The sequence below is a fragment of the Hyla sarda genome, chromosome 2 (genome assembly GCF_029499605.1).
Source record: "Hyla sarda isolate aHylSar1 chromosome 2, aHylSar1.hap1, whole genome shotgun sequence".
NCBI lineage: Eukaryota > Metazoa > Chordata > Amphibia > Anura > Hylidae > Hyla > Hyla sarda.
The window spans coordinates 184,252,601-184,277,469 of record NC_079190.1 but is presented as its reverse complement, the minus strand read 5'-3'; the positions used below and the strand labels follow the sequence as shown (position 1 = coordinate 184,277,469).

The 24,869-nt window shown below is 40.3% G+C and overlaps 1 protein-coding gene across 3 annotated transcripts in view; it reads left to right on the top strand.

Annotated features, from left to right (window-relative positions):
- The window catches only part of GABRG3 (gamma-aminobutyric acid type A receptor subunit gamma3), a 656,700-nt gene that overhangs the window by 485,881 nt on the left and 145,950 nt on the right, over positions 1–24,869 (top strand). For all 3 annotated transcript variants that reach the window (XM_056555892.1, XM_056555893.1, XM_056555894.1), the window contains one exon: positions 4,378–4,515. In XM_056555892.1, coding sequence (XP_056411867.1) covers positions 4,378–4,515 — 138 coding nt within the window. The remainder of the gene's footprint in view (positions 1–4,377; positions 4,516–24,869) is intronic.

Sequence of the window (24,869 nt, the reverse complement as noted above, 5' to 3'; positions counted from 1 at the left end):
TTTAGCAGTGATGGTATTCAATACTTTTACCTGGGCCTGACATGCTTATCACCAATTTGGGGATCCACGCAGCCTGATCCATATTTTTAGACAGTTTAGGAAAGTGTCTAGAAAAGGGTATAAGGCTATAGGTTGAACTAGATGGACTCTGCTCTTTTTTAACCCTTCTGAACTATGTTACTATTTAAACACTGGCCCTGATTTATTAAGAGTGAATTGGAGTTTTATTTGTGGGTTTTAATTCCCTACAATAGTTTTTCAATCGTATTTACTAATGTTTCCCTACATTTTGCACTTTTCCCTACATTTTGATTTTTTTCACACATGCTCTAATCTGTTGGGTTTTCCTCAGCTCAAATCCACCACATTTCCTGTGGAAACCTTAGTGAATATGTTGAGTTTTTGTGAAAATGTTGTGGGCACGCCCTATTTTCGGTGCCGACACTCACTTTTACAGACTGCCACACCCCTCTTTTGGGTTTTCTCAGTAAAATGGAGAGTTAGTCATTTTAAAAAAAAAATTTGGCGCAAACCGTCTGCGTCAGAATCTGGCGCACAACCAGACAAAACATAAGGTTTACAATACTAAATCAGGGCCACTGTGTAAAGTAAGCCAGCCAAGGAAGAGAAATGTATTGTAAATACCTAGAAAGATGAACCGAATATATTACAAGGTGTGTATTACTGTGATAAATTGTGCTTAAGTCTTCCACATCTAGTTTTATGCTTTCTAAACCTAAAATGTGTCTGAAGATATGAGGCCTGTTTTAGATTTTGTAAGAATTATGTCACAGGAGAACATATAATATATATTTAAATAATTATAAAGGTGACATCCTTACTAGAGATGAGTGAATTTTTGAAAAATTTGAATCGGACGATTTGCCAAATAAAAAAAAAATCAATTTGATCTGAATAAATTCTCTGCAAATTTTTATTAGTAATGTATTTTAATGTGTTTAAAAAAGGGTGTGTATTTCACTTTTTTCCCCTCTATTTGTTTTAGGTAGTACTACTACTCCCAACATGGAACAGACTTTTCCATGATGGGAGTAGTAGTACCTGTGCTAATAGACAGATTGCCCCAGGTGTAGCTCCTGACACCCACTGCGATCGTCCTGTATAATGTATAGATGCGGGCGGCTATCTTGCATCTAGATAGGACGATCACATCGGGTGTCAGGAGTGACACCTGCTGTGATCTGTCCTCAACTGCAGGTACTACTGCTCCCTCCATTCTCAGAGCTGTAGTACCTGCATTAATAGACAGATCACAGCTGGTGTCACTTCTGACACCTGATGCGATCATCCTGAACAATGTATAGATGCGGCAAGCCGTTCTTCTCTGGTCCCACTCTAGTATGAGTATATGCCAAAAAAACATACCTATTATTCATATTTCTTGCTGAAAGCTGTGATTGGCTGGAACCATCTGGTCAATCACAGCTCTCTGCAGGAAATATGAATAAAATATGTGAATTCTATTAACATCACTTGCCGATCGGAGTATAGTGCAGAGATGCGAGCACAGAAGAAAGCCGCTCCATCTCTGCAATAGAAAGGACAATTGCATCGGGTTTCAGGAGTGACACTTACTTTGATCTGTCTATTAGTGCAGGTACTACAGCTCCCATCATGGAACAGTCAGTTCCATTCTGGGAGTAGTAGTACTACCTAAAAAAAATATAATGTAAAAAAAAAATTGAGAAAAAAGTGAAACACACATACACACACTTTATTAAACACTATATTAAAATATATTACTAATAAAAAATTTGTTAGGAAGAAGAGATGTTGCTGGCCTCTCTATAGCCTTGCCTGACCTGCACCCCTGTGTAATGTAGATAAAAGTTATATAACAAAATGATAATACATTATGAAAGAATAATATATGTATGGAATACGGGATACAGCTGGCCTCTCTGTGTATCTGTCCGCGCCATAAGCTGAAACTTAAGGCAGCTGCCCCCAGTTCACAGCAACTCTATCAGCAGTGGTCATAAGTCTATACACTTCTATTCACGGCTTTCTTTTCCACAGGTTGCCTTTCAATAGGACAACTAATGATCAGTACTAACAGCGAACATTCTCTCACCTCCGCCAGTACAGAGGCCAGTATAGGCTTTCCTCAGGCGTGTAAAACATAACTATAAGGCTAGGAATCCACTAAGGTTTTTTTTCCCACCAGCAGAAATGCCAGGAAAAACTTCCAGAAAAACTGCCACAGCCTTCTCCTGTGTTTTGGCAGTTTTTCCTGGTGTTTTTACTTTTGTGTGCAAATTGCATTTTTACTGCTCTGTCAGTTTCCTTGCAGCGTTTTTTTCGTTGGGCACCATAAAAACAAAAAAAGGTGAAGGAATGATGCAGTAGGGATATTTGAATTTGATGGGAATTACTTTATATGTTTTAAAACGAAATTCCTTTATTTTTCCAATTTTTTGAATTTATTTTTCTATTTCTAATGTTTTATTTTCCTTCTTTTTTTTTATTTTTGTGGCTTTATAATTTATTAAACACCCAAGAATGAAGTTTACATTTTATTCTATTCTGCCAGAGCAGAGAAAATCATTAACTAGACCACAGTAGCTGCAAAGGTCTCAGGTTAAATATGTATTTAACCACAATTAATTTGCATAATAAGTAAGTCAATTGACTGTGCTCTTGTGGTTTACCACATATTTAACCTGGGACCTTTGTAGCTACAGGTTATTGATAATGATTATTTCAGCTCTGCGCTGAAAAGAAAAAAAGTCTGCTATGTGGATTTCAATAGTTTCCTCATGTGTCACAAAAATAAAGAAAGAAAAGATGTTAAATTTATACTGTTGCCATTCCTGAATTTGTAGGCAACAAAATTAAAATGTTTTAAAACGAAATAATTTTTTTATTAAAAAGCTGTGAACAATTTTTGTGAGCGAGGCAGGGAACTGAGAGCCCAGCAAGCCGATATTAACATGCAAAGCAGCTTTTGAAAATGAATAGAATACTGTTATTCAGTATTACAGTAAAGGTTAGAATAGACAAATATTATTCTTAGACTAGTGCTTTATATATATATATATATATATATATACATAAATAATTCAATATTTCTAGCTGCGATGTTCTGCAGAAATGGTTCACACTGCCGTGTGCAGAAGATTGAATCAGCCTGTTGTACAGTTCTGCCGGGATGTATTTATTTTGCTAACATTTTCTTAAAGGGGTACTCCAGTGCTTAGACATCTTATCCCCTATCCAAAGGATAGGGGATAAGATGCCTGATCGCGGGAGTCCCGCCGCTGGGGACCCCCGTGATCTTGCACGCGGCAGCCCGTTTATAATCAGTCCCCTGAGCGTGTTCGCTCCGGGTCTGATTACCGGCGACCACAGGGCCGAAGGCATGTGACATCACGCCTCCGCCCTCGTGTGACGTCACACTCCGCTCCTCAATGCAAGCCTGTGGGAGGGGGCGTGACAGTTGTTCAGGACAGATCACAGTAGATGTCACTCCTGACACCCACTGCAATCGTCCTATCTATTGCAAATATGCAAGCACAGGAGAAAGCCGCTCGCATCTATACATTATACAGGATGATCACAGCGGGTGTCGCTAATGAAGAAATTTGTTATTTCAAATCGATTTCGTCTGAATCTATTTTTTTATGAAATTTGGAACCAATTTGACTTTGTTCGATTCGCTTATTTCTAATCCTTACCATAATCACATTACCACAATGTTGGTTAAAAATTCTGACCACAGTCCCAATTTATAATAAGTGTATATCAAGAGGAAGCATTTTCTATTGCTTTTATGGAACATTCTCTAGTATATTGTTTAATTTAATAGTCAATGATACTAAGAAATCTAATCTAACTAGTACAAGCAATTAGTGTTGCTCACCAATATTCGCAATGCAAATTTTATTTGTGAATTTTGCATTTTATTTGCGAATAACGAATTTGCGAATATTCGCGAATATAGCACTATATATTCGTGATTACAAATATTCTTTTTTTTTTTTTTTACAGTACACATCACAGTGATCATCCCTCTCTGCTTACAGCTTGTGTGGTGTAAAGAAGGCTCTAATACTACTGTGAGAGACTGGCGTGCGATTTTTTTGCATATGCGAAAATTTGCATATGCAAATTTTCGCATATGCGAATTTTCACATATACTAATTTTCATAGGCTAATTTTCGCATATGCAAATTTTCACATATGCAAAAATAAAACGCGAATATTACGAATATGCGAATTTAGCGAATGTATGACGAATATTCGTCCATATATACGCGAAATATCGCAAATTCGAATATGGCCTATGCCGCTTAACACTACAAGCAATGTGTTCTTCACTTGATTGATAAAGATAAGATTTTTGTTTGTTCCCAGATGGTTATCCAAAGGAAGAGATGATTTATCGATGGAGGAAAAACTCAGTAGAAACGGCAAATCAGAAATCATGGAGGCTTTATCAGTTTGATTTTATGGGCCTTAGGAATACTACCGATATTGTGCAAACATCAGCAGGTAAGAAGTGATTCAATATGACTGCTTGTACATTCAGAAAACAGAAATGTAAGAAGATAGCTCCTCATCTTGTCCTAACTAATTTCATATACCAGGCTCACTTCTCTGCATTCATTGGGTAAAGAAATTAGTACAGTGCTAACCCTATGTCACCCTCCTGGTTTATGTGACTTGACCAGTCAATAAAAATCACTAGAGGTAGGTAAATCTCTGAAATTTTATTTGGATGAAGGGAAATGTACCTATGAGTGTAGGCAGCCATGCTTACAGCCTCAGCATTTCCTTTAGGTTGGTCACTGTATAGGGACAAGTACTCATGTCTTTGACAGGAGTCACTTCTGATGTACTTAAAGGGCAACTCCGGGGGAAGTTAAACAGATTTGTAAATTACTTCTATTAAAAAATCTTAATCCTTCCAGTACTTATTAGCTGATGTATGAAACAGAGAAATTTGTGAATTTTTTTTCTGTCTGACAACAGTGCTCTCTGCTGACACCTCTGTCCATGTCAGAACTGCCCAGATTAGAAGCAAATCCCCTTAGAAAACCTATCCTGACACATGCAGAGGCGTCAGCAGAGAATACTGCTGTCAGGCTGGAAAGAACTTCACAAATTTCCCGGTAGTATATCTGTAGTATACAGCAGCTGTTAAGTACTAGAAGTGTTAAGATTTTTAAATAGAAGTGATTTACAAATCTGCTTAACTTTCTTGCAACAGTTGATTTAAAAAAAAAAAATTCCACCAGAGTTCCCCTTTAATTTCTGTGGTTACCCATTCTAATTATATACTACACAAAAGTTTTAGATTGAGACCAATTAAAATTTGATGTCAATTTGAAACAAATTTGATCCCTATGTTTCCTTTCTAATGGAATATGTGCCCAAGGTGATGCATGAAATACAAAGACAAAGTCTGTAGGAGAAGCTAAATCAGAATCCACTTCTGGTAAATTGCAATCTGTGATCTCTACTGGTATATAGTGTCCATCAGAGAGGAAGTGGCAATTATGGCTACTTGTTGATTGCTCATTAATCCTTCCGGAAGGGAAAGTAGTGTGAGAAGGGTATACATTTATTTATTTTTGCTTTACTGCCATTTAGGTGGGGCACATTCTGACAGCACTATTAGATGTATTTTCATGACCTGATATGGCATATAGCATATAATCTCTGCTCATTTTGACAGGAAATGTTTCTCAAGAATAAACAGCATGGTGGTTTAATGTATGGCCCACAGAAGTAAACGGTGAAAGCGCAGGACTGGGACTAGAGGGATGTTCTAAATTTACCCCTGTGTGGCATAACCCCGGTCTCTCTGATTTCCACTCTTTCCAGAATATAGAGTTTTGGGAGAGGAAGGTGGAGCAGCTCTATATGAATGAAGTGTTTAGGACTTATGAGGATCTCCAAGTTGAGTTTTACCTGCCTCATTCCTCCTTTTATAGATATTTACAACTACAACATGTATATGAGGCGGAGTGTAGGTTGCGCTCACAGGAGGTCCATTCTAATACTGTGTAAGACTCACTGGTTACGAACACTGACTCTGTTGGAGTTATCTCCTGGATATATCAGGAACTCCTTCATTCCTATCATGACCAGTTGATGGTGCAGGGTAGGTGGGAGGGTGACCTGGGTCCCTAAACAGATGACAGCTAAAACAAAGGAAAGTGCTCCATAGTGTGAAACCGTATAGATAAAATTTGGTGAACGGTAATGAATAATGCTCACCCGGGGTGGTTGTACTCAGCCAAGCACAACAATGGTAAAAGCATGTAGAGAAAGGGATTTCTCGGATCAGGCAGCCACTCCTGCGATAGGTGCAAAAAGACCACAGTATTCGTCCAAGGTAAACCACAGGATTAGAAAGGTGCCAAGAACTTGTGAGGAGCAATCAGTTTATTTTACCCACAATGCATTGTGGGTAAAATAAACTGATTGCTCCTCACAAGTTCTTGGCACCTGTTTAATCCTGTGGTTTACCTTGGAGGAATACTGTGGTCCAAGACAGATGAGGAATGAAAGACTGCTTTTGTCTCATACCCCTTTGCTGTCCCTCTTTGAGGGTAGTCATCTGTCGCAGTTTTTCTTCCTACATAGGGTGTACAGTATAAGACCCCGGTAATCTTACATAGACTAAGTCTTCACCCTGATTCTGGTTGTCCACGGTGTGGTCAGGTGGGTGCTGACTTACATCATATGGACTGGGACTGCTCCTTGTTGACTCCCTACTGTAGGGGTGTTCTCTTCCTGGTCCGTCAGTGTAGGGGATTGCTGTGCCACTAGAACCTAAGCCTTGTGTATTGGGTCTTATTGGCTGTGACTCAGAGCCAATGGGGGTGAAGTTGGTGATCCAAAGCATTTTGTATCAGGCTAGAAAGCTTATTGCCCACTACTGGATATGGGCTAACCCTCTCACAGTGTCTGATCTGGTCAATAGAGTATCTCTTATTGTCAGGTGGGAGAAGAAGATTTATGAAAAACATAAGGCCCTGTGTAAATTTGATGATTTGTGGGGCCCATGGGAGCGAAAACATGGGTTGGGTTCAGTTGGTCCCTATACAGCCTGTTCTTCTTGTGTTTAGGGCTCTTGAGGGGTGCCCCCTGGTCCGCGGACCCACCCATCTACCTTCTCTTCCAACTTTATTGGTTTTCATGAGAGTGCTATCCTTTCTGTTGTTGGTCAGTTTTTGTTGACATGGTGTGAATGACTTACTGATCTCTCTGCATTTTCAGTCTCTGCTCTTTTTATGTGTGCATGCAGTCAGTCACTTCTGGGGGGTTAGGTTGCTATTTGGGACTTCTGTGTTTTACATTTACCTACTCTGCCTGAGGATGCTGGATGATATGGACTTATGGTGGACATGGACTTGTGTTGGGGGGAGGGGGTGGGTGTTGTTTTGGGAGGGTACGGTGGGAGGTTGTGTGTTCTTTTTCATGAATTATACTGTTTGAAAACTTCTGAAAATATAAAAATGATCTGATTTAAAAAAAAAGAAAGTGCAGGGCTAAATTAGAATTGGTGTCAAGTTCAAAATTTATTTGAGCAAAACCTAACAAAATATATTTTAGGAGGTTGACTCATCAACCATGAATTTTTTTTTATTATATACAGAAAACTTGGCTTCTCGTGATTCTCAATTATCTGGGTATAATATGACTAAAACCATTTTAAAACATGTCACAAACTTAATGTTATTAACCTTTTAATAGCATTGCTTTTTTTTTCCATTAAAGGTATACTGTGGTGCTTAGACACTATCACGCCCCCTCCCGTAGGCTTGCATTGAGGGGCGGAGCGTGACATCACATGGGGGCGGGGCGTAACGGCATGTCACACGCTTCGGGGACTGATTACAAACGGGGTGCCACGTGCATGATCCTGGGGGTCCCCAGCGGCGGGACTCCAGTGATCAGGCATCTTATCCCCACCGGAGTACCCCTTTAATGACAAAGCTAATTTTCATTTTTGCATTTTTTTCCCCCTTTGCCTTTTAAAATCCACAACCCTTTCAATCTTCCATCTTCAGGGCTTGCTTTATTCAGGATCAATTGGTTGTTTTAATGACTTAATTTTACCACAAAAGCTTGTGAGGCAAAAAATAAATAGAAATTTTTGCAACTTTTGGGTTTTTCTGTGCCTAACCAGTGTGCTTTACGATTAAAATGACATGTTATATTTGTACATGGTAATTTTGTTTGGTAGGTCAATACAAGTACAACGATACAACATTTACAGTATATAGATTTAGTTTTTTGCTTTCTTTAAAAAACGGTTACACAAGTCATTCACCGTGCGGTTTCACTAATGTTGTATTTTTATAATTTAGACATTTTGGATACCACATATGTGTATGTTTATTTTTATTTAAATCATTTTAATTGAAAAATGAAATTTTATTTTATTGGGGGAAGGGAGTTATTTGCATTTATTTCAACATAGGGGACTATTACATCTAGCCATTTGATTGCAACCACTGTTCAATGCACAATACTGGTGGGTAGGGACCTTTTAGTCATCATCTAAGGTTGAGACCTTGCTAATACCCCACAATTTTACATTTTAGATCCAGGGACCAACTTTGACTGCTGGATCTAAAAGGTTAAAGGAAACCTGTTATCAGTGTTGCCTGCATTAACCTCCTGTCGGTACAGATAGGTAGTGCAGGTGACACTAAGGACAATAGTACTTACTTTCTCATTCTCCAGCAATTCTCTTTGGTATCTTCAGCTCCGGGCCCGACTTGGAGCTATTCTCTGCTGGGTCCCGCTGGTGGCAAGCTCGGAGCTGGAGATACCGAAGAGGATTGCTGAAGAATTAAAACACAGAATGGGATAAGGTAAGTACCATTGTCATCAGCGTCACCTGCACTACCGGCCTGTACCAACAGGGTAATGCAGGTAACACTGATGACACTGTACAATCACCACTGCCCAGCATTAGAGGAAATAGCAGCCATTTCTCACCATCTCTGAAGCGAGTGTAGCTCATTCAGCATTAAAAAATTTTCGTCCATAATCTAACCATATGTCATAGGGCAAGAATGGGTTAAGGAATAATCCAAAAACCTGTCTTAATAAGGGTATGTTCACATGGAAGAATGTCCGAACGGAATTCATCATGAATATTCCACACAGACATTACACAGCAGCATAGTGTAAGTAATTTCAATGTGATTCTGCTGCTCTGTTCACACTGTAGAAATCCTAATTCCGGCGAATGCAAAAACATTGAACGTGTGATGAGCGTGTGATGATTCTGAGGATGTGGAATCCTTGTGGGTAGAATTACAAAAGGAGGAAAACACTGAAAAGATAAATTTTGGTGTAATCTATAGACCCCCCAACACCACTGAGGAGATAGAAGGTCAGCTGCATAAACAAATAGAGAGGGCTGCAAGGGCAGGTACAGTGGTAATGGAAGATTTTAACTATCTAAATATTCATTGGGGTTAGGTTTTGCTAAAACTGCAAAGAAAAAAAAATTCCAAAATTTATTGCAGGTTAACTTCATGGGACAGTTTGTGGAGGACCCAACAAGAAGTGATGCTCTGCTGGATCTGGTCATTTCTAACAATGCAGAGCTGGTTGGGAATGTATCTGTGCATGAAAACCTTGGTAATAGCGAACACAATAAAGTAACTTTTTGGCTTAACCCCTTAAAGACGCCGGACGTACATGTACCCCCAAAAAGTAAAAAAAAAAATATTGTATATACATATTTGGTATCACCACGTGCGTAAATATCCCAACTATTAAAATAAAATGTTAATGATACCGAACGGTGAACGGCATTTACGTTAAAAAAAAGTCCCAAATGGCTGCTTTTTTTTATAACATTTTATTCCAAATTTTTTTTTTTTATAAAAAATGTATTAAAAGTTTTATATAAGCAAATGTGGTATCAATAAAAAGAAAAGATCACTGCGCAAAAAATGAGCTCTCATACCACTGCTTATACAGAAAAATGAAAAAGTTATAGGTCTTTAAAATAGGGGGATTTTAAACGTACTATTTTGGTTAAACAGTTTGCGATTTTTTTTTAAACGCAACAGTAATAGAAAAGTATGTTATCATGGGTATCATTTTAATCTTATTGTCCCAAAGAATAAAGAACACATGTCATTTTTACCATAAATTGTACGGCGTGAAAATGAAACATTTCAAAATTTGCAAAATTGTGGTTTTCTTTTTAATTTCCCTACACAAATAGTATCTTTTTTGGTTGTGTCATACATTTTATAGTAAAGTGAGTGATGGCATTACAACGGACAACTGGTCACACGAAAAACAAGCCCTCATACTAGTCTGTGGATGAAAATATAAAAGAGTTATGATTTTATGAGTCCTTAAGGCCCAAATGGGCTGAGTCCTTAAGGGGTTAAAGTGTAGAAAACAAGGATATGTTTGGAGGGCAAAAAACTTAATTTTAAAAAGACTAAGAGCTGAACTTCAGGACATAGACTGGGATTAATGGTTGTTAAATACTGATACAGATAATAAATGGGAAATTTTCAAATCAACACTAAATAAATATACAGTTAAATTCATTCCTAAGCGGAACAAGTATAAAGGATTAAAACTTAATCCTACATGGCTGACATCTGAGAGCAATAAACAACAACAAAAATTGCACTTAAAAAATACAAATCTGAGGGGTCAGCTATAGCATTTAAAAACTACAAGGAGCTTTAAGGGGTTATCCAGGAAAAAAACTTTTTTTTTTTATACATCAACTGGCTCCAGAAAGTTAAACAGATTTGTAAATTACACAAATCCAATAGTAGAGAAGAAATAGTCTGCACTCACCATAGGCTTCCTTTTAAAATCGGACTTTATTCAGCCGGCAGGCAGTGTCCAGCTAGCGGCTATGCAGCCGGAGTATACTGGAACACTCGGGTGTGAATTTTTTCCGACACTGCCTGCCGGCTGAATAAAGTCCGATTTTAAAAGGAAGCCTATGGTGAGTGCAGACTATTTCGTCTCTACTATTGGATTTGTGGAATTGACTCTACTCCTTTTATTTGGCACCCCATAGAACCCTATCCACACCGAGTCTCCTTTACATGGTCTATGCTTGCAGCTGATATAATTCAGGTGTTGTAGTGCCCATCCCATCTACGTCTTACTACAGATTTGTAAATTACTTCTATTAAAAAATCTTAATCCTTTCAGTACTTATGAGCTTCTGAAGTTAAGGTTGTTCTTTTCTGTTTAAGGGCTCTCTGATGACACGTGTCTCGGGAACCGCCCAGTTTAGAAGCAAATCCCTATAGCAAACCTCTTCTAAACTGGGCAGTTCCCGAGACACGTGTCATCATAGAGCACTTAGACAGAAAAGAACAACCTTAACTTCAGAAGCTTATAAGTACTGAAAGGATTAAGATTTTTTAATAGAAATAATTTACAAATCTGTTTAACTTTCTGGAGCCAGTTGATACTGAATGGGTTCTTTAGTTCTGTATATACAAAGAAAGAGGAAGGAGCTGATGCAGGTTGGACCTGAGCAGATAACACATCATGTAATGTACCGAACTGGCTTAATGTAGATATTGTCCATGGTAAATTAAGTAAAATAAATGTAAGCAAATCTCAAGGACCAGATTGATTACACCCAAGAGTTCTAACAGAACTAGGTTCAGTAATTCATGTACCCTTGTTCATAATATTTAGGGATTCTCTGGTGCTGAGGGACTGGCGAAAGGCGAATGTAGTACCAATTGTCAAAAAGGGCTCTAAGTCTTTCCCAGGTAATTATTGACTAGTGGCTGTGGAAATAGGGGGAGATTTATCAGAACCTGTCCAGAGGAAAAGTTGCCCATAGCAACCAATCAGCTAGCTTCTTTTATTTTTAATAAGGCCCTGCAAAATGAAATAAGCAATCTGATTGGTTATTATGGGCAGCTGGGCAACTTTTCCTCTGGACAGGGTTTGATAAATTTCCCCCCATAGTTTTTTTTTGATTTTGCAAAAGCGTTTAACACTTTCCCTCATAGATGTCTGATAGGTAAGTTAAGGTTTTTGGGTTTGAAACTCAGCTTAAAGGGTTATCTTAATCCTTACAGTACTTATCGTCAGACATAACTCTGTCCCGCGTCAGGCGAAACAGCATCCCGCCTCCTCCCTCGGGCCAATCTCCATCAGGCGTCAGCCGCAACTCCCTCCTCCGTCATCCGAAACTCCCTCATCCAAAACTCAGTCATCCCTCAGACGAAAAACCTTCCTGCCGTGTAGCATAGTTGAGTCAGTGTCGGCTCTGCTATACAGACTCTGTAGAGCATGTAGTGTCTGTAGTACACGTGCAAGTGTCACAGTTTTGACTTTGCTATACATGCTGTGCAGGGTCGGCTATGCTATGCGGCAAGAAATTTCATCTGAGGGAAAATCGTCCGAGGGATGATGGCGTTTTGGATGAGGAAGTTTCGGGTAAGGGAATTGTGGTTGACAACTGACGGAGGATTGGTGTGAGGGAGGAGGTATGACGCGGTTTCGCCAGACAGGGGACAGAGTTACAGCTGTCAAAAGACTGTGATTGGTCCGAGGGAGGAGGTGGGAATCTGTTTCGCCTGGCGTGGGATGGAGTTACGGCTGATGACTGACGATGTCCTAAAATGGACTCCATACCCCTGAAATGTCTCTTCTTAAGACTAAACAAATGTAATTATTCTAATCTTTCCTCATAGCTAAGATGCTCCATGCCCCTTATTTGTTTAGTTGTGTGTCTCTGCACCTTCTCTAGCTCCACAATGTCCCTTTTATGAACTGGTGACCAAAACTGTGAGGCCATACCAATGCTTTATAAAGGAGTAATATTATGTCCCTGTTCCTCAAGTCTATGCCTCTTTTGATACATGACAATATCCTGCTAGCCTTAGAAGCAGCTGCCTGACATTGCGTGCTATTTTGTAGTTTATGATCTACAAGTACACCCAGATGCTTCTCTAACAGTCACTCATATGATGCTTGCAGATTTTTAGTACCCAGACACAGAACTTTACATTTATCCCCATTGAACCTTATAGTGGATGCCCAAAAACTTCTATCCAAGTCATCTTGTAACTTGTGCACATCCTCTATAGACTTACAGTGCTACAATGCTTGGTGCCATCTGTAAAAATGGAAACAGAGCTGTTAATCCAATCCTCTATATCATTAATAAATAAATTAAACAAGAGTGGGCCCAGTACTGAACCTTGGGGTACACCACTAATAACCAGGGATCAATCTGAGTATGAATCATTGACCACCACTCTCTGGGTACAGTCCTTAACCCCTTGGGGACGGAGCCCATTATGACCCTAAGGACGGGAGCATTTTTTGCAAATCTGACCACTGTCACTTTAAGCATTAATAACTCTGGAATGCTTTTACTTATAAATTTGATTCCGAGATTGTTTTTTCATGACATATTCTACTTTATGTTAGTGGTAAATTTTCGGCGATACTTGCATCCTTTCTAGGTGAAAAATGCAAAAATTTCATGAAAAATTTGAAAATTTTGCATTTTTCTAACTTTGAAGCTCTCTACTTATAAGGAATATGGATATTCCAAATAAATTATGTATTGATTCACATATACAATTTGTCTACTTTATGTTTGAATCATAAAATTGACGAGTTTTTACTTTTGGAAGACGCCAGAGGGCTTCAAAGCTCAGCAGCAATTTTCCAATTTTTCGCAAAATTTTCAAAATCGGAATTTTTCAGGGACCAGTTCGGTTTGAAGTGGATTTGAAGGGTCTTCTGGTTAGAAATACCCGATAAATGACCCCATTATAAAAACTGCACCCCTCAAAGTATTCAAAATGACAATCAGTAAGTGTGTTAACCCTTTAGGTGTTTCACAGGAATAGCAGCAAAGTGAAGGAGAAAATTCAAAATCTTCATTTTTTACACTGGCATGTTCTTGTAGACCCAGTTTTTGAATTTTTACAAAGGGTAAAAGGAAAGAAATCCTCTCAAAATTTGTAACCCAATTTCTCTCGAGTAAGGAAATACCTCATATGTCTATGTCAAGTGTTCGGCGGGTGCACTAGAGGGCTCAGAAGCGAAGGAGCAACAATGGGATTTAGGAGAGTGAGTTTTTCTGAAATGGTTTTTGGGGGGCATGTCCCATTTAGGAAGCCCCTATGGTGCCAGGACAGCAAAAAACCCCACATCGCACACTATTATGGAAACGACACCCCTCAAGGAACGTAACAAGGGGTACGGTGAGCCTTAACACCCCACAGGTGTTTGACAACTTTTTGTTAAAAGTCGGATGTGTAAATGAAAAAAATATATTTTTCCACTAAAATGCTGGTTTTTCCCCAAATTTTACTTTTTTACAAAGGGTAATAGGAGAAAATGCCCCCCAAAATTTGTAACCCCATTTCTTCTGAGTATGGAAATACCCCATATGTGGACGTCAAGTGCACTGCGAGCGAACTACAATGCTCAGAAGAGAAGGAGCGCCATTGAGCTTTTAGAGAGATAATTTGTTTGGAATGGAAGTCGGGGGCCATGTGCATTTACAAAGCCCCCCGTGGTGCCAGAACAGTGGACCCCCCCACATGTGACCCCATTTTGGAAACTACACCCCTCACGGAATGTAATAAGGGGTGCAGTGAGCATTTACATCCCACTGGCGTTTGACAGATCTTTGGAACAGTGGGCTGTGCAAACAAAAAAATTACATTTTTCATTTTCACAGACCACTGTTCCAAAAATCTGTCAGACACCTGTGGGGCGTAAATGCTCACTGCACCCCTTATTACATTCCGTGAGGGGTGTAGTTTCCAAAATGGGGTCACATGTGGGGATTTATTATTTTGCATTTAAGTCAGAACCGCTGTAAAATCAGCCACCCCTGTGCAAATCACCAATTTCAGTCTCAAATGTACATGGCGCTCTCACTCCTGAGCCTTGTTGTGTGCCCACAGAGCATTTTACGCCCACATATGGGGTATTTCCGTACTCAGGAGAAATTGCGTTACAAATTTTGGGGGTCTTTTTTTCCTTTTACCTCTTGTGAAAATAAAAAGTAAAGGGCAACACCAGCATGTTAGTGTAAAAATTTTTTACACTAACAGGCTGGTGTAGACCCCAACTTTTCCTTTTCATAAGGGGTAAAAGGAGAACAAGCCCCCCAAAATTTGTAGTGCAATTTCTCCAGAGTACGGAAATACCCCATATGTGGCCCTAAACTGTTTCCTTGAAATACGACAGGGCTCCAAAGTGAGAGAGCTCCATGCGCATTTGAGGACTAAATTAGGGATTGCACAGGGGTGGACATAGGAGTATTCTACGCCAGTGATTCCCAAACAGGGTGCCTCCAGCTGTTGCTAAACTCCCAGCATGCCTGGACAGTCAGTGGCTGTCCGGAAATGCTGGGAGTTGTTGTTTTGCAACAGCTGGAGGCTCCGTTTTGGAAACACTGCTGTACAATACGTTTTTTATTTTTATTGGGGGGGACAGTGTAAGGGGGTGTATATGTAGTGTTTTACTCTTTATTAGGTGTTAGTGTAGTGTTTTTAGGGTACATTCACACTGGCGGGTTACGGTAAGTTTCCCGCTAGGAATTTGCGCTGCGGCGAAAAATTTGCCGCAGCTCATACTTGAAGCAGGAAACTTGCTGTAAACCCGCCCGTGTGAATGTACCCTGTACGTTCACATGGGAGGGGGGGGGGTAACCTCCAGCTGTTTCAAAACTACAACTCACAGCATGCACGGTCTGTCAGTACATGCTGGGAGTTGTAGTTTTGCAACAGCTGGAGGCACACTGGTTGGAAAACCTTCAGTTAGGTTCTGTTACCTAACTCAGTATTTTCCAACCAGTGAGCCTCCAGCTGTTGCAAAACTACAACTCCCAGCATGCACGGTCTGTCAGTACATGCTGGGAGTTGTAGTTTTGAAACAGCTGGAGACACACTGGTTGGAAAATACTGAGTTGGGTTCTGTTACCTAACTCAGTATTTTCCAACCAGTGTGCCTCCAGCTGTTGCAAAACTACAATTCCCAGCATGTCTGATCACAGAAGGGCATGCTGGGAGATGTAGTTATGCAACAGCTGGAGGTACGCAACTACAACTCCCAGCATGCCGAGACAGCTGTTTGCTGTGTGGGCATGCTGAAATTTGTAGTTTTGCAACATCTGGAGTGCTACAATTTAGAGACCACTGAACAGTGATCTCCAAACTGTGGACCTCCAGATGTTGCAAAACTACAACTCCCAGCATGCCCAGACAGCAAACAGCTGTGTGGGCATGCTGGGAGTTGTAGTTTTGCAAGATCTAGAGGGCAGTATAGAGATCACTGTGCAGTGGTCTCTAAACTGCAGACCTCCAGCTGTTGCAAAACTACAAATTCCAGCATGCCCACACAGCAAACAGCTGTCTGGGCATGCTGGGAGTTGTAGTTTTGCAACATCTGGAGGGCTACAGTCTAGAGACCACTATAGTGGTCTCAGACTGTAGCCCTCTAGATGTTGCTATGCAACTACTCACCGGCTTCCGCCGCATCCGGGAGCCGTCCTCTTCTGCCGCACGCCGCTGTAGATCTCCGTCGCTCCGCTGCCTCTGAAGGGGTAAGTGGACTCCGGCGCCGGTCCTCTTCGTTTTCCCCGTTCTGCCCCGCCTATTGTGGGAGGGCAGGACGGGGAAAACAAAAGTAAACCCCTCCGCCCCAGATCTGCTATTGGTGGTCGCATCTAGACCACCAATAGCAGAGATAGGAGGGGTGGCAACTCTGCCACCTCACTCCTATCGCTTTAGGGGGATCGTGGGTGTCTTAGACACCCGCGAACCCCCTTCTATTCCGGGTCACCGGGTCACCATAGACCCGTAATGACCCGGAATCGGCGCAAATCGCAAGTGTGAATTCACTTGCGATTTGCGCCGATCGCCGACATGGGGGGGTCTAATGACCCCCCTGGGCATTTGCACGGGGTGCCTGCTGATAGATATCAGCAGTCACCCCGGCCCGGTCCCCGCCCGGCGCGCGGCGGGGGCCGAAATTCCCACGGGCGTATGGATGCGCCCTTCGTCCTTAAGTACCAGGACGCAAGGGCGTATGCATACGCCCTTCGTCCCCAACAGGTTAAAGGGGTACTCCGGTGGAAAGATTTTTTTAAATCAACTGGTGCAAAAAAGTTAAACCGATTAGTAGATTACTTCAATTTCAAAATCTTAATCCTTCCAGTACTTATCAGCTGCTGTATGCTCCAGAGGAAGTTGTATAGTTCTTTTCTGTCTGATCACAGTGCTCTCTGCTGACAGTTCTTTCCGTGTCAGGAACTGTCCAGAGTACAAGCAAATCTCCATAGCAAACCTCTCCTGCTCTGGACAGTTCCTGACACAGACAGAGGTGTCAGCAGAGAGCACAGTGGTCAGACAGAAAAAAATTATACAACTTCCTCTGGAGCATACAGCAGCTGATAAATACTGTAAGGTTTAGGGTTTTGAAATAGAAGTAATATACTAATCTGTTTAACTTTCTGGCACCAGTTGATTTTCCACCGGAGTACCCCTTTAAGGACTGTACCCAGAGAGTGGTAGTCAATGATTCATACTCAGATTGATCCCTGGTTATTAGTGGTGTACCCCGAGGTTCAGTACTGGGCCCACTCTTGTTTAATTTATTTATTAATGATATAGAGGATTGGATTAACAGCTCTGTTTCCATTTTTGCAGATGACACCAAGCATTGTAGCACTGTACAGTCTATAGAGGATGTGCACAAGTTACAAGATGACTTGTATAGACTAAGTTTTTGTGCATCCACTATAAGGTTCAATGTGGATAAATGTAAAATTATGCATCTGGGTACTAAAAATCTGCATGCATCATATGAGTCACTGTTAGAGAAGGATCTGGGTGTACTTGTAGATCATAAACTACAAAATAGCATGCAATGTCAGGCAGCTGCTTCTAAGGCTAGCAGGATATTGTCATGTATTAAAAGAGGCATAGACTCGAGTAACAGGGACATAATACTACTCCTTTATAAAGCCTTGGCAAGGCCTCACAGTTTTGGTCACCAGTTCATAAAAGGGACATTGTGGAGCTAGAGAAGTTGCAGAGACACGCAACTAAACTAATATGGGGCTTGGAGCATCTTAGCTATGAGGAAAGATTAGAAGAATTACATTTGTTTAGTCTTAAGAAGAGACGTTTCAGGGGTACGGAGTCCATTTTAGGACATCGTCAGTCGTCAGCCGTAACTCCGTCCCCCGTCAGGTGAAACAGCTTCCCGCCTCCTCCCTCCGACCAATCACAGTCTGTCGTCAGCCATAACTCCGTTTCCTGTCAGGCGAAACAGCCTCCAACCTCCTCCCTCACACCAATCCTCCGTCAGTTGTCAGCCACAACTCCCTCATCCGAAACGTCCTCGTTCAAAACACCGTCATCCCTCGGACGATTCTCCCTCAGATGAAATTTCTTGCCGGATAGCAGAGCCGACCCTGCACCGCATGTATAGCAGAGTTAAAACTGCTATACATGCCACTTGCACGTGTACTACAGACACTACGCAGAGTCTGTATAGCAGAGCCGACACTGACTCAGCTGTGCTACACAACAGGAAGGTTTTTCGTCTGAGGGATGACTGAGTTTTGGATGAGGGAGTTTCGGATGACGGAGGAGGGACTTGCGGCTGATGCCTGATGGAGATTGGCCCGAGGTAGGAGGCGGGATGCTGTTTCGCCTGACACGGGACAGAGTTATGGTTGACGACTGACGATGTCCTAAAATGGACACTGTACAGGGGAGATATGATCAACTTATATAAGTATATAAATGGCCCGTAAAAAAAAAGTATGAGGAAAAACTGTTCCAGGTTAAACCCCCTCAAAGGACAAGGGGGCACTCCCTCTGTCTGGAGATGAAAAGGTTTAAGGTCTCAAGGGGCGTCACGCCTTCTTTACTATAAGAACTGTGAATTTATGGAACAGTCTACCTCAGGAAGTGGTCAGAGCAGGAACAGTTGAAAACTTCAAAACAGTGTTAGATACATTCCTAGAACAAAATAGCATTAATTCTTATGCATAAATATAAAATGACATCCCTTCCCCTTTATCCCACCACACCCCTTCCCTTCATTTCCTTGGTTGAACTTGATAGACGTATGTATTTTTTCAACCGTACTAACCATGTAAGTATGGTAAATGTCTTTGCAGATTCTGATCAGAAATGCATTGCCGTGTATGATGCCTCTGCTCTCTGTGGAATGTCTGCACGCAAATTTTCCGTGTGCACATTCCACTGTGTGAACACAGCCTTAGACATCAGGCCACTGAATGGTTACACTGAAATTGCATGTTGGCTGTAACACTTGAATACATTTTTAGTTAAATGTTGATGTTACAATTGGCAGGAAAACAATTACGTGGAGGTAAATAAAATAATCACAAATGATTTACCTGAAAAGGATATTTAAGAAGTAAATGCATTTATTAATATTCACAATTAAATACGTTTATTCATTACTGAAGTTTTTCCTGACTTCCAGAAGATGTTTTTCTTAAAATGCACACATATAGTTTGACATCAAACAAGGTTACTTGACAGGTACTGGCAACCTTCCAGAGAAAAAGACATCTTTCAGGATACATAGGGGAAAAAGAGGCAAAACATTTGCTCTTTCCAATTTGTCATACCATCATGACAGTTAATTCAGTTAGATCCAGGTGGTTAATAGGGGTTCGGTAACAAGGGATTCCACAAACACTTAAGAGTCCTTACACAAATCTTAAGTCAGAATCATTTTAATAATAAGGTTTGTGCATTCTGCTAGCAGTTGGCTCACCGGAACTGCAGATTTATATGAGCGGCAGTACTAGATAATTTTTCTTCTCCTTTACCCATGTTCCTACTGCTTTTTATTTTACTTCATTGACCTCTTGGGGACGCAGGGCGTATGCATACACCCTGCATCCTCGAGCCTTAAGGACTCGGTATATCAGGTTTAAACTGTTCTCACCGGTGGAGAACGGGTTAAATATGGTGGGTCCCGGTTGCTAAGGGCAGCCAGGACCAATGGTTAATGTCGAGCATGGCTGATTGGGTCGATGCCTGGCATTAGACTTTTAGATATTGCTACAAAATCGGGATGTCCTGATCAGCTTACCGGACGACATGAGGGTCCTCACTTGCCTCTCTGTTGTCCGATCAGCAGTCTACTGTTCCATGCCTGCGCAGCAGGCTAGAGCAGCAGATTGCCGGTTACACTGATCAGTGTATGCATTCAGAAGGAACAAAAAGTGTAAAAAAAATGAAATAAAAGTTCATTAACCCCTTCCCTGTTAAAAGTTGAAATCACCTGCCTTTTCCCATTTTTTAAATTAAATAATGTAATAAAGAATAAAAATAATTATATGTGGTAACACCGCGTGTGTAAATGTCCGAACTATTAAAATATTAGGTTAGCTAAACCACACGGTCAATGGCGTACACGTAAAAAAAAATACCAAAGTCCAAAATTGTGCATTTTTGGTCACCTCATATACCATAAAAATATTAATAAAAAGCGTTCAAAAAGTCCCATCAAAACAAAAATGGTACTGATAAAAACTACAGATGACGGCGCAAAGAATGAGCCCTCGTACCGCCCGGTACATAGAAAAATAAAAAAGTTATAGGGGTCATAAGATGCAAATTTTAAACTAACTAATTTTGGTGCATGTAGTTTATAATTTAAGTATTAAAATACAAATTATGTAAATTGGATATCCTTCTAACCATACGGACACACAGAATAAAGATACTGTGTCATTTTTACCAAATATGCAATGCGTATAAACGGGAGCCCCCAGAACTTACAAAATGGCTTTTTTTATTTTATTTCATCCCACAAATATTTTTTTTTTTGTTTCGTCACAGGTTATATTATAAAATAAGTGATGTAATTGTACAATTGATGATGCAAAAAACAAGCCCTCATATGGGTCTGTAGGTGCAAAATTGAAAGTGTTATGATTTGTACAAGAAATTTGCTGAGTCCTTAAGGTGAAAATAGGCTGAGTCCCTAAGGGGTTAAACATGCTGAAACATTAAAATGTATCTTTTATTTAAAAAGAAAAACCCTTCTGACAAGTCTCAATTTGCAAAAACTACTAGCACAAAGAAAGAGCATCTCTACAAAAGAAGAAAGGAGTCAGAAAACTAGTGTTCCCACCAACAAACAGACAAAGTAAAGTAAAGAATCCACCCAGGTAAAGGCTTTCACCTAACAGATATATTTGCAGACACTGGCACAGTTTTATCAATCTGGCTGAAACCAAAATGGTCTGGCAACCAATCACAGCTCAGCTTTCATTTTAACAGAGCTCAGTAAGATATGAAAGCTGAGCTGTGTTAATTTTGGCTGGGACACGGGTAAGTAGTCAACGACAATTCCTGCTGCTGCCCAATGGCGTGCAAGAATGATGCGTCTCTACCTTTTGGTGTTTAGATAGAGATGTGTCACTTAACACTTGCAGGGTGGAGAGCAGCCACAGTGTAAGGTTTGGTTGACACATGTCCGGCATGCGGTATAGTTTCCCTCCAGAGTACACCAGAGGTTAACTGATGTTAGAACTGATCCTATTCATTTGAATTTTGACGCCGGATGGTTGGACTTGCTGAACGGCATTGAACAGGGGAACGCAGCTTAACATAGTAAGTCATGGACTGTCGGGATCGTGCTCCCCGCACCAGTTGTATGCTGCCCGCAGTTTGGACACCATAAAACTTGTAACAGGTTCCCTTGAAAGTATACCTTTCATTTCACATATCCTTTTAGACTAAGTTATCATTCACTTTATGTGTGTTTGTGTGTCTGTGTGTTTACAGGAGGAGTACCACTATTTCTACCCATTAAATAACTTGCACATATTTATCATATTTATCAAAACCTGTGCAGAAGTAAAGTGTATGTTTGACTATAACAACTGATCAGATTGCTTCTAATATTTTCAGGAATTTTTTTCTAATTATATAAGCAATGTGAATGGGCAACTGTATCTTGTTTCCTCACACATGTGCACACCATGCTCTCCAATGCAAAGTATCAGCTTATTTTATGCCAAAATGAAGGATCAGGCAAATTAAATTCCAACAAGCCTGGTCCTTGTTTACCCTAAAATCTTCCACCTACAGTAAGGATTAGAGATGAGAGAGTCAAATCTGCAGAACTCGGGATGAGGAACACATGGCGTTTTGCCACCATTTCAGCTTAGGGTGTAGAAATACTGAGATGACATCTGGGGAGCCCAGCATATTTTGCAGCTAGAAAGATCACATGCCTGCAGGTTAATCAATCATTGATAGCATATGTGGAGTCCCAGTACATGAGATGGTCCTGTAAGGTAAACATTGCTTCAGGTGAGTGTTGGGCCCCACTGCTCAGATGATGCATTGAAATGCACTATAGTTTATTGTCTGCTTATTAATAATATGTGTGTTACCTTTCCTTTAATACACATTGAAAATATATTTAACCCCTTAAGGACCAAGGAGGTACCAGTACGTCCTGAGCCCTCTGCCTTACTATAATGCAGGGGCCAAAATATCAGTGTGTGCAGTGTTATAGCCCCCTATGGGAGCTATGACATTGCAAAAAAAAGTAAATAAAAATGAACATATGTGGTATCACAGCGTGTGGAAATGTCCATATATCATTAATTAGACCGCATGATCAATAGCGTACGCGTAAAAAAATTCCAAAGTCCAAAATAGTGTATTTTTGGTCACTTTTTACATCATGAAAAAAATGTATAAAAAGCGATCAAAAAGTCAGATCAATAAAAAATGGTACCACTGAAAACTTCAGATCACGGTGCAAACAATGAGCTTTCATACCGCCCCGTACGCCAAAAAATAAAATAAAATAAAATAAAAGTTATAAGGGTCAGATTTTTTTCAGAAGTACAGCAAAATCAAACTTATATAAGTAGGGTATCATTTTAATCTTATGGACCTATAGAATAAGGATAAGGTGTCATTTTTACCAAAAAATGTACTGCGTAGAAACGGAAGCCCCCAAAATGTACAAAATGGTGTTTTTTCTTCAATTTTGTCGCACATTGATTTTTTTTTTCCGTTTCATCGTAGATTTTTGGGTAAAATGACTGAAGTCATTACAAAGTAAAATTGGTGGTGCAAAAATAAGCCATCATATGGATTTTTAAGTGCAAAATTGAAAGAGTTATGATTTTTTTAAGGTAAGGAGGAAAAAATGAAAGTGCAAAAACAGAAAAAACCCTGGTCCTTAAGGGGTTAAGGAGTGATGATGCAGAGTAAACCATGTGACCCTGATGCCCAATGGGAGCCCACCTAGCTAGTTCTTATATAGTGTAGGGGGAGGAGCTAGTAAGTTAGGAGTTAGGAGTAAGAAGTTAAAGGGGTATTCCAGGAAAAACTTTTTTTATATATATCAACTGGCTCCATAAAGTTAAACAGATTTGTAAATTATTTATTTTAAAAAATCTTAATCCTTTCAGTACTTATGAGCTTCTGAAGTTAAGGTTGTTCTTTTCTGTCTAAATCCTCTCTGATGACACCTGTCTCAGGAAACACCCAGTTTAGAAGAGGTTTGCTATTGGGATTTGCTTCTAAACTGGGCGGTTCCCGAGACAGGTGTCATCAGAGAGGATTTAGACAGAAAAGAACAACCTTAACCACAGAAGCTCATAAGTACTGAAAGGATTAAGATTTTTTAATAGAAGTAATTTACAAATCTGTTTAACTTTCTGGAGCCAGTTGATATATATATATATATATATATATATATATATATATATATAAAAAGTTTTTTTCCTGGAATACCCCTTTAAGAGGCACAGTGTGGAGAGGAGTCAGTAGGACTTCTGAGGTGATTCAGGGGAAGCCTAAGGAAAATCTTCAAGACAGTGACCACTCCATTCTGCAAGTGTTCCCCACCCAGGAAGAGTTAGAAATTCTTAGGTGTTGGCACAGGAGCTGGTGAGTTGATGGGCCACACAGAGCTAGTTTGGGATAAATGCAGTAAAAACGCCACAAGCAGCTAGATCCCAAGGTCTAGTTCATGCCCTGGCGGTGTATCTTTAATTGGACATTAGCAGAACCCAAGTCAGCATGAGATATCTTAAAAGTTAAGTCTAAAGTCCCAATATCTAGGTCTGTAAAGTCAAGTGAACTACAAGTCTTAACAAGGCAAAAGGGCTCAAAAGGGTAACTCTGCATTTCCCCTGCTCTTAGCTGTTTGGTAGAGGATTTACCAACATTCTTGCCTCAGTGAGAATAGTTTTCCGTAAGCCTGCATTGTGGTCATTATTGTCCCCAACGCTTGGCCCAGGAGAGCTATCTAAACCTTGGAACGTGGAGTTAAATGTTACCCTGGCATCACGAACTGTGTTTTACATCATTCACCCTGTAGACACCACACATACAGTTTCCAGGCCAATCAGGAGACAGTATGGGGGTGGGTCTAAGAGACTGCTTAAACCCTATATTGTGGCTTTTCACAGAACAGCTCACTGTGGAACTGCTGGTCCGAAAAAGCTTTTACACTACAATACTAAGCAATTTAAGAAAAGCATTGTGCAGTGAGCTGACCTCAGTTACCTTATTACTGTCCTCAGTTGTTGCACTACAAATATGAGTAGAATGACTGCAGAACAAGCCCATAGTCAAGCTTTGCTTTTCACACTACAACGCACAAAATGGGTCAGCTTACTGTAGAATGCTTTTCATTAACAAAAATCTGCATTTCTAGCATTTAGAGGATGCGAGGAATAGGACTTTTATGCCAAGTTACCTGAAATATCTGGGTTTAATCAAAAACATAGGATTTTTGTTAAACCCAGCTAGAACTGCTATTTCTAGCATTGAAAGTGAACATGAAATAGGCCTTTTACGCTG